Genomic DNA, 11,185 nt, shown 5'->3' with positions numbered 1-11,185 from the left:
CTAATTAAATATTTAATTTTTTTATATTATTAACAAAAAAGAAGATGTAGTTATTTTGGTAACAGATATTTTTAATTTAATTTTAAAATAATAAAATTTTCCATTTAATTAAATATATAATTTTTTTTTTAAAAAATAACAAAAATAACATAAGGGCATTTATGTAAAATAAAAATCTGTTAGTCTGTTAGCGTTACCAACTGTTTCCCCGGCCCAAAACAACCACTATATTTCTATATTTAAATAAATAATAAAGACAAATTGAAGCTTCTTCTTCAATTTTTAATTATTTAAATATTTATGAGAAATGAAAAATAAAATTCCTCTCTTTCCTTCCAGACTTGCAAGAGAGAAGCTCCTCAGATCTACTCCCTCTTTTATATATACTTCCCTTCTTCATCTTCCTTGCTTCTTTCCATGCTACTGACTCTCTCTTTTACTGACTTCACCTCAATGAGCACTTGTATTTCTGTACTACCACTGTATCTATCTGTTTTTTGCGGTACATTGTAAGTGAACTCAGTTCTCCAGCGAGTCTGGCCGAACCTCGGCTGAAAAGTATTGTTTCCGTTGAGTGGCGCAGCGGCGATGTTCAGGCCAGCACGATGGAGGACGGAGAAGAACAAGATCAAAGCTGTGTTCAAATTGCAGTTTCATGCAACTGAGGTACTCTCAATTTTTAATTATATGAATGTCTGATGAGTGGGTTTGATTGGATACTGCAAGTTTCTACTCTCATTTCTGCGGCTACTCTATGCGTTTCTTGGAATATTGGATTTCAGCTTTGATGGTTATGAAGATGATTTGAATCTTGTTCTGTTTGGTTTATAAGAAAATGCAGGAAATAAATGAGGTATTGGTGCCTGAATCATGGAGTGAGGTTTGTCGAGAGAGTGAAAAACTTGACTTAATTGAGATTAGTATAGAAAAATTGTATATATATATATATATATATATATATATACACTCTGAAAGAGAAAATTCATATTTTTTAATTGGACTTAATATTAGTAAGAACCAAACATTACTCGAATCAAGGAGTATCTAGTTGTCCAAGGGCTGAAAAAGTCAACTCCATTGAGCAACCCAGACAGAGAGGTTTGAATTATTGAATTTAAATTCAATTTGATAAGATCCAAAAACGTTCCTAAAAATGTTCAGAATAAAACTTTTTTTTCCTTTACTTATTTTCTCTCATTCTCTGTTTTTATGATAATATTGCAATGTTATTGAATAACCCGAATAAGGAAGTTTGTGGAATTTTAGATCCCTCAATTAAATGTGGACGGGTTGATGCTATCTGTGGTTCCTGGGGATGGTGGAAAGCCAACGGTACGATTAGAGAAGGCTGTAATTCAGGATGGATGCTGTCGGTGGGAAAATCCAGTTCATGAGACAGTAAGGTTCGTTCAGGACCCAAAAACAGGGAAGATCGATGGGAGAATTTACCATTTTATTGTGTCAACTGTGAGTATCATTATCATCTTCTGGGTTTCAATGTACTGATTTTGCTTGCCAGTTGGTTTTCATGATATAACATTTCGCTTTGTAGGGATCAACAAAATCCAGTTTTGTTGGGGAAGTTTCATTTGATTTTGCTGATTATGGAGAAGCGACTAAACCTTCCAATATTTCACTTCCCTTGAAGAATTCAAACTCCAAAGCAATTTTGCATGTTAGCTCTCTCTTTCTCTCTCTCTCTCTCTCTCAACACATACATTTATATTTGTCACAGGATATAGGTTTTACCTTAAATGTTCCCATGAGCTCTTTCTTGCTATTATAATTGAAGCAGAAAACTCCAATTTATAATTTGAAAACTCAGATTATTCATTTTGAATAGGTTTCCATTCAAAAGGTCCAGGCAGATTTTGATCAGCAAAGGTGAAATGAGATCCTACTTCACTATTATTCAATCTTTCAAGTCTGGTAAGTTCTGATTGATTTTTAATACTGAATTTCCCCGTGTGGGCTTCTGAAGGAATGTGGGAGAACATGAGAACACAGATGTTAAATCCCAGGATTGCAGCTTGAATGCTCATTTAAGCAATGATTACACTGCCGAAAGCATTAGAAACCACCTGGCTGAAGTAAGGCTTTCTTCACAGTATAAATCAGTGAACTTTCTTTCTTTTGATGTTAAATTATGACAGGATTTTTCCTAGTCCTTCAAGTGGATGGAAGAAGGCGGCAGAATCCTTTGAATTTGAATTATTTAATTTTAAAACTTTCTGAAACTTCAACAAATAAATTTATTTTGATGAATTTTTCACTAGATTATGGAAAGAATTTATGGAAGTATGTTATGTTTGTTTGATTGCACAGGATAGGCCATTCAATAAAGCTGCTCAAAATGCTGAACTAAACCGTAGAGCATCGATAGCATCTGACATTACAATGTCAAGTTCTGATAGCAGCTCTGGACTTGATACTCCCCGAGAGAGTGGCATTAGAAACTATAGCATCCATCAAGACCCTCCTAGCTTTTCAAAATCTTTGGCCCACCCTTTGGTGCTGCATAACCAAAATGTCAGTGCCTCAATGACAATTTATGAAGAGCCTCAGAGATCGGAATGGGAATTGTCAGGAGGGTCTGATCATGGAGTGAGTACAGATGACTCAACAAACAGTTCCCAGGACATCCTTCCCAGAGATATTGAGATTGAGAAGCTCAAAGCTCAGCTCATAGCTTTGGCCAGGCAGGTGGATGTTTCAGAGCTGGAATTGCAAACTCTACGAAAGCAGATTGTGAAAGAGAGTAAGAGAGGGCAGGATCTTTCAAGAGAGGTTATTAGCTTGAAGCAGGAGAGAGATTCTTTCAAGGTAGAATGTGAGAAACTAAAGGCCTTTAAAAAATGCATGGATGAGGCCAAAGTTAAAAACAAGTTGCAGTATGGAAGTGGAGACCCATGGATTCTTCTTGAAGAAATCAAACAAGAACTAACTTACGAAAAGGACCTGAATTCTAATCTTCGGTTACAACTGCAGAAAACACAGGAATCAAACTCTGAGTTGATGCTCGCTGTGCAAGACCTAGATGAGCTGTTGGAACAGAAGAACAAGGAGATAGCCAACATCTCCAGCAAATCAGGATTGTTGCACGAGCCTGAAGAGATAAGGCTAACTACCCCTAGAAGTGAGACAGATGAAGATGAAGACCAGAAGGCACTGGAAGAGCTTGTTAAGGAGCACAAGGATGTCAAAGAAACATACCTGCTAGAGCAAAAGATCATGGACCTTTGTAGTGAGAGAGAGATCTACAGGAGAGAGATTAATGAGCTAGAGATGCAGATGGAGCAGCTTGCACTTGACTATGAGATAATGAAACAAGAAAATCATAACATCTCATATAAGTTAGAGCAGAATCAACTGCAAGAGCAGTTAAAGATGCAATATGAATGCTCATCTTCTTTTGGCAACATAAATGAACTTGAAACTCAGGTCGAGAGCTTGGAAAATGAACTCAAGAAGCAGGCAAAAGATTATTCTGCTGCTTTAGCTTCCATAAATAAACTTGAAAACCAGGTGAAGGGCCTGGAAGAAGAGTTAGAGAGGCAGGCACAAAAATTTGAAGTTGATCTTGAATATGTAACACACGCCAAAGTTGAGCAGGAGCAACGAGCTATCCAGGCTGAGGAAGCCTTGCAGAGGACAAGATGGAGGAATGCTGATACAGCTGAGAGGCTACAAGAAGAATTTAAGAGGCTCTCTAAGCAAATGTTTTCTACATTTGATGCAAATGAGAAGGTGGCATTGAAAGCTCTGGCAGAAGCAAATGAACTGCGAGCCCAGAAAAGTCAACTAGAAAAAATGCTCAAGAAAGCTAATGAAGAGCTCCAGACACTTGGGGAATATTATGAGGCAAAAATCCATGAGCTTTCTGACCAATTAAGTTCAAAAATAAATGACCTAGAACAAGCATTTGGCGAAATTGATGCAAAGTCCATGCAACTTGAACGCCAAAAGAAGCACGAGGAAGAAGTTAGGAAGGCTTTAACAGAGGAGATTGCAAGGCTAAAAGCTGATATTGAAAAACTGACAATGGATAAAAATTTCCTTCATGAACAAGCAAAGCAGAACGAAAATTTAGGGTTTCAGTTGGGGCACATGAAGAAATCAATTAAACAAAAAGAGGAACTGGTGGATAGAGGAATTGTCGAAAGAAATAAACTCATAGTGACTGTTGCAATGATGAGGAAAGATGCTGAAAAGTTCTTGGAAGAGTTAAATAGGATGAGATGTATTGAGGATGAAAATCAGAAAATGGTTAATCTCTTACAATCAGAAGTAGGAAGTCTTAAAGCTCAGTGTAATGACTTAAAAAATTCCCTGTTTGAGGATGAGATAGAGAAGGAAAAATTCAGAAAGCAAGTATTCCAGTTAAAAGGTGACCTAAAGAAGAAGGATGATGCATTGAGCACTATTGAGAAGAAGCTGAAGGATAGCAATAGGAAACCAGCAGTCTCAAATGGAGCAAAAGCTACTGTAAAAAACAATAAACTTGCTCCTGTTCCTTATGGCTCCAAAGAGGTATCATGTCTGAAGGAAAAGATAAAACTTCTTGAGGTACGTTGAACTATAAGTAGCATGCAAAATTAAAATTTTGATATTAGTGCCATAAAATTTAATCAAAATGTTTTTTATGTCTTCCTCCCTTTCCATTGAGTCAACTGACAATGGGAAAGGATGATGTTGTTTTGCTTGCTGCAGCATTTAGATTACTAATAGTATCCTATTAGCCTTTCAAATATTTCTCTGATCTTCTTATCCCGAAATAAGTAAACTGACTGAGGAGTCCACCCCATTGCTTCTCTTTTAAATCGTTTATTTTGCTACGCAAAATATTCTTCCGAAACATCGGCATGTAGATTCTGCTTGAATTTATGTTTATTTTATTCATTAACTGTAGTAATTTTCTGTGGCAGGGACAAATAAAATCAAAGGAAACGGCTTTGGAAACTTCAGCAAAGTTGTTTCTGGATAAGGAAAAGGAACTTGGTGGCAACATTGAGGAGTTAGAAGGCAGACTGGTTGACCTCAATAAGGACAGTGCAAGTTTATGTGGATGCCAAAGTGAAAAGGTTAATCATCTGTATGATATAATGCGCTGGATAAATTCTCCTAAAGGGTCTGTTAGCTGACACATGTGAAACCTACATGGTTTTCCAGATCTGTGAAATATCTGTTCATTGATTGGCTTCTTCGAGGCGTACACATTTTACGTTTTAGTTCTTCAGTGCGCAAAAATGATGTGACTTATGCAGATCATCATATGTTCTTGCAGGGAGCTAAAGACCTCTTCAGTATTACAGCAAAGAGCAGTGTACCTGTGGAATCAAGAACCACAGGTGAATATCTTTTTACTGAAGAATGCATGTTCCGAGAAAGCAGAAGCACGTCAATATCAAATAAGAGGTACAATATGAGCACATGGAACTTGATTCATCCCAAAATTCTTCTTCTTTTCCCAAGTTCCAAGTTTCTTAAAGTTTAAGTCAGGATGTTGTGTGTGTGTATATATCTGTTAGTGATTATATTCTCCTCCGTTGGCTCTCCTCATGCAGCAACGAAATGCCATCCGAGAATGAACCAAAAGCCTCCCATATTATTAATGGCAATCCGGATGATTTGGTGAGTGAGTTGACTCTGTTGAAGGAGAAAAACAGAGATATGGAGAGTGAATTGAAGGAGATGCAAGAGAGATATTCAGAAATAAGCCTCAAGTTTGCAGAAGTGGAAGGTGAGAGACAAAAGCTTGTAATGACGGTACGTAACCTCAAGAATTCAAGGAAGAGCTAGCAAGGAGACAGATGAGTTGTATAGTTGGAAGTAGAAGGGAATGCTGAGACTGAAAAAGGAATAAAGGCAGCACTTCCTTCCGGGTAAGTAAATTAATTTGTACAGAATTTATACAAATGTAATTTAGTTTGTAATTTCTCTTGATTGACGTAGGCAAATATCTTCATTACATTTTTTTATTTCCCTCTCTTTTTAAAAGGTTTGTCACGAGATGTATGTCGCTTTTTTTTTCCTGGATAAAATGATGAAAACGGAGCTCGTTGCTAGTGTTTGTTTCTTTTATGTCACTACTTGATCTTCACATGCTTGTGTATAATATATACCCATATTTCATTAGTTAACAATCAATTTATTGTTATAAACAATTCAGACTTGTATTTTTTATTATGAAATTAAAGCTGTTATAGTATGTACATGTACATTAATATAATCAAATTTAATTTGTAACCTTTTTTTTTTTTTTAATTTAATTTAATTTAATTTTTAAATAAAATTCATGATGTTTTTGTATATCTAGGAATAAGAAAGAATTATAAGATCCTTTCGTCTTAGCTGGTATTCATCTTTTTGTTAATTTGGTGATTGAGTTACTTAAAAAAAAGTATTTCTATATCTCTATGTCTTCTAATCAAAATTTTGTTTTATATTTTAATTAGATTGGGTATGTACACATTCATTTTAATTAATTTCTTGTCTTCATAATTTTATTACAAATTAAATTTGACAGTACAACTAAGAACTATTTATCATAGATTATTGTTGATAAAAAGGAAGAAAATAGTACATAAATGTAAAAGTCATGCCACTGACACCATCCTTCACGAATGATTGAAAATTGAATACCTTTGATACGAGAGATCCACTTGTTTTACCGAACAAGATGTGTTAGAAAACCCATTCTCAACTTTTTTAAAAAAAGCTTTGAATGTACTCCTGCAGCAGTAACATCTAGAGAGAAGTCTCAAGAAGATACTTCCAAATCTATTTCATGTCTTTTTATGGCTGAAAAAATAATCAACTGATTAATAATAATAATAATAAAAATCTAATCTCTTTTCTAAAAGTGAATAATACCACAACTACTAATAATTTTGAGCGCGGATGAGGTTGAGGATACTTCTATTGGGAACCATTAGATCAATCATGTCCATCAAAAAAGGAAAAAAAATTAATGAAGAAAAGAAAGGAAAATAATACAACAAGTATTTGTTGTTGGTGTGACATGAAAAGGCATTGGTCTTGTACCCATTTATACGTGAAAAACATCAAATTAATATCTATCAAGCTTCGTTAATAGAAAATGAGAAAAATGTAGGGACAAATTTTGTTTATCAAAATAATGCTTTCGATCAGTATGATACATTTTGATATAGTTATTTTTTTTTTCTTTTGACATTTTTGGAGATAAAAATATAAAAGTACAGAACTTAAAAAGTAATAAAATCATAAATTAAATACGGAAGAAAAATAATAGAATTTAGGGTTTACATTTCTTACACAATAATTTAGAACGTCTAATTGGGATACGAGAATTACTCTTCTAAAAGAACAAACGAAAATCAAAAAAATAAACAAAGAATAATATGTTGAGCATTCTAAGACGACATTCACTACCTTTTAAAGGAAGTCCGGGTGGTGAACAATTCAATACCCTCTTATTGATCGAGATCTGGGTCTCGGTTCTCTTGATATAAAATAGTTAATGAAAGTGCGAGCTACACTATCCCAGTAAAAATATCATACTACTCACCGATACAAAAATTAAAAGTTTGTAAAAATCATAAAAATAACCAATGAACATCTTGATTTAAGTAAATTCATTTATTATAAAGAAAACCATTTATTGCTTATATTTAACGTTGCGAGATTTTCAAAATCGACTTATAGAGATAATAACTTAAATAACATTCTAATTTCATTTTCGAGTGAGCAATAACAATCACTTTCCCTTTTTATTTGTCTGCTGGTATCCCTGAGGGCCCATAAGGATATCCCACTACGTGTGAATCAATATCAAATATTTTGAACTAATCGACCGTCTCCATATCCCGTTTGGAATGAGTGCCAAAAATACTATCCCCCACCATCCCGTCCAGTATGAGGATGAATCGGATCGTTCCTATACCTCGTCCGGTTTGAGCACTAAAAATATCATTCATCGATACCCCATCTAGTATGAGACAACGTTCACGGTAGAGTTTCCTATGTACCCGGTCCGTCCACCATCTCCCAGGATATCTAGTAAGATTACTATTTATTAATTCACATGACCAAACAATTTTTCGTTTGCATATTAATTTTTAAATTTCACAAATCAACCGCAAATCACGCAAGACAAGCAATATATATCAAGAAAGCACGATTGAATCATTTAATCATTTTAGTATATCATCATGTATTTAAAGTTGTAAATTTAACAATCAGTTAAGCATGACAAATAAATAATTAACTGATTCCGGATCTATTAGTAACCTATAATTATTCTCAAAGTTTTCTAAATTACACAAAATACCATATTATTGATTATTAAACTTCAATTCCATAACATATAATAAGGTGAGAGATTTTTACCCAAATCGGTGTCCGAAATACTAAATTTTTTACTGCGCCTACTCTGGTGGTCCTCGTTTCCTAAATTTTCTTATGAAGATTAAAACACGCTTCACGTACCTTAAAATATCCCAAAAATCTAAAATTGGTGTTAAAAATCTTTTTTCGGCCAATTTTAGGATTCCGGCACGACGATACCACCGTGCTCTAGCGACGGCATCGTTGCCCGCAGTGGCAGTTTGCCTCGGCCTGGCTGTTTTTGGCCAGTTTTGACCAAATTTGGCTGGTTTTATACTCATCCATGAGAGAAAACACGTTAGGGGGCCTTGGTTGGCCGAAAAAAAGTAAAAAAACAAAAAGCTACTAGTGGTGAGATTTTTCAATGCGGCGGCTCTGCTGGCTCACATTCGCGATTGGGCATTTTTCTTCGGTCAATCTATAAAAAACAGAACGGAGAATACAATGGTAAAAAAATTACACGAAATGGAAAACGGAAAGGGGCTCATTGGAGGCAGTTGTGGGTTTCGCTCGCGGCGGCGCTGCCGGTCTTTGCCCACGGTTTCACCGGCTCACCCATCGTTCCTTTTGCTCCAATTTGGTCACGGAGGTGCTTAAAATCAAATTCTGAGCGGATAGAAGAATTTTTACCTTTTTTTAACGGTCGGAGGTGGCTCTGGCGTGGTGGCGGGCGGTGGTCGGCTCTCTTCTCCGGCGACTGGTTTTTCTTCTCCAGCAGGAGGCTGGTGGCTAAGGTTTGGATTCAGTATGATGTGAAATATTTATACCCGTCTCGCGTTAATCTTGGTCGCGTTTAAAGAGAAAATAAATCTGAACCGTTCAATCCGATTTGATCTCGACCGTCCGATCGTATTTAAAGAGGGAACGAATCTGGGTCATTCGTCGCGTTTAATTGCGACCATCCGATCGCGCCTGAGGAGGGAATAGATTTGGACCGTCTACGCATGCGGGAACGCTTCCAGACCGTCTGATTGCAGGGCACGCAGATTGTCAGCGTGGCCTCCCGTGTGGCACTAAGTCAGCGTGCCTTGCCACGCGGCATGCTCCGGTTCGTCGATATTACTGACTGGGCGGTTCTACATGGTGTATTTTTTTTAATTGCATTCTGACCATTAGTTTCTGATTTTTCTTTCAAAAATATCATCCGAATCCAAATTTTTACCAATTTTTTCTAAAATTATTTTTAATTTTATCCTCAACTTATTTTTTTTCATAATTTCACATTAAATTAAAATTCATTAATTTCAAAAATAAATTTTTATATATTTTTTTATGTTAAAATTAATTACGAGTCCAAATTCCGGGTTCGGGTATTATAAAAATTGTTAAAAGTAATTAGTTATCTTATGTATTTTTTGTTATTTTCTTAAATTATTTGTTATTCAGATTTAAATATTAGTATGTTTTAAACTATCTTTTAGTTCTTAATTTAACTTATAAAATATTTATTTTATTCTAATGAAGAAAACAGGATGCTTCTCAAAATTTAATTGGGCCAAAAAATTAAAAAAAAAAAAAAACATTAAAGGATAATATTTTTTTCACTTAAAACTGGCTAAAGCCGAGGGTGACATAATATGTAGTAGTATAAGATGGCTCTGAAAGAAGTAATATATTATTATATGGAGGAATAAATATACTTATAATAATACATTATTATCTTATAAATCTAAAGAAATTCATTAAGCTTTATGAATATTTGTTGAAACGGATATCGTATGAAAACATGTAATGAAAAAAAGTACTAAATACTTTTATATTACAAATATTGTATCAAGTATAAACACGTATTAGAAAAATTACCAGTATTTTTTTCATAGTTGCACTCCACAAATATTCATATAATTGAAATAAATGTACTAGTGGACTTGGAGTTCTTTAATTCATTTTTTTTTTTTACAGTTTGATATGAATTATTAGGGCATCCTGGTTAAATTAAATAATGATGCGTAGAATAATTGAAAATTTATGTAGATATCCATTAAATAATAAATAAATAAATAAATAAAGTAAATCCTTCTACTTATTCTCAAGAAAAATTAACTATTAAGCCGTCACTAGTTAAAATTAGGAATAAATTCCTTGCATTTATATAAAGAAGAAGAGGAGACATACGTGGGCCCACACATCCATAAAGTAGACCATTTAGGTGTATTATGGTTTTAACATATGCATCTACCACATAGTCACATATATGTTTATTATCAATTCATAACCTAGAGTTTGCAAAGTTAATTGCTCAAATAATTAAGATGACATTTTCTAAATTATACAAATAATAAAATCAATCTTGATAATGTTGCAATAAGCCAAGAAAAAAACAAAACTAACCTATGCTTATGTTAAGACCAAACAAGTATGAGTAGTTGTTTGTGAGTTAGGAAAACAAGAAAAGTTGTTTATGATTTGGAGATAAAATAAGTTGTATTCAATTGCTTGTGAACTAGGCAAAACAAGATTATTGCTTGTGATCCAGAGACAATAAGTTTTAAATGATTTGCTCATGAGCAGGGTGTAAAACAAGCTCTTTTAACTGAGGAAGTTATTATTGAAATCCTCAAGTGGTGGCTTGAGGAGATTATGTAGGCACGTTATGGTTGGACCTCTATATCTCATATGCATCTCTCTCTTCCCTTAACTTCTTTATTTTAATTGTTTTATAAACGATTTATTTAATTGTTAAGTTTGTTGACTTGAATTTAGTTAGATTTTTAAATATATTTTAATGGTCTGTACAGTTTTTAATATGAACACACATTATGTGTTCACTAAGTCTGAATTGGATTTAAATAGATAAGAACCAAGCTGAAAAATGCAC

At 34.3% G+C, this 11,185-nt stretch overlaps 1 protein-coding gene across 2 annotated transcripts; it reads left to right on the top strand.

The window, feature by feature from the left end:
- The first annotated feature begins 304 nt into the window (after positions 1-304).
- LOC110806651 (uncharacterized) lies at positions 305-6,065 on the top strand. 2 transcript variants are annotated; one of them, XM_088218016.1, is made up of 9 exons: positions 305-666; positions 1,267-1,467; positions 1,553-1,675; positions 1,844-1,884; positions 1,982-2,090; positions 2,326-4,566; positions 4,926-5,081; positions 5,285-5,415; positions 5,565-6,065. In XM_088218016.1, exons 1-9 carry the CDS (start codon positions 589-591, stop codon positions 5,797-5,799), a joined length of 3,315 nt encoding a protein of 1,104 aa, XP_088074142.1. In that variant the 5' UTR covers positions 305-588; the 3' UTR covers positions 5,800-6,065. The 2 variants fall into 2 exon arrangements, with proteins under 2 accessions (XP_088074142.1, XP_088074143.1); XM_088218017.1 differs by having other exon boundaries at positions 1,252-1,467.
- Positions 6,066-11,185: the final 5,120 nt, after the last annotated feature.

The sequence above is a fragment of the Carica papaya genome, chromosome 4, assembly GCF_054855325.1.
Source record: "Carica papaya isolate Zhongbai chromosome 4, ASM5485532v1, whole genome shotgun sequence".
NCBI classification, from domain to species: Eukaryota; Viridiplantae; Streptophyta; class Magnoliopsida; order Brassicales; family Caricaceae; genus Carica; species Carica papaya.
This window is presented reverse-complemented; position numbering and strand designations above follow the sequence as displayed.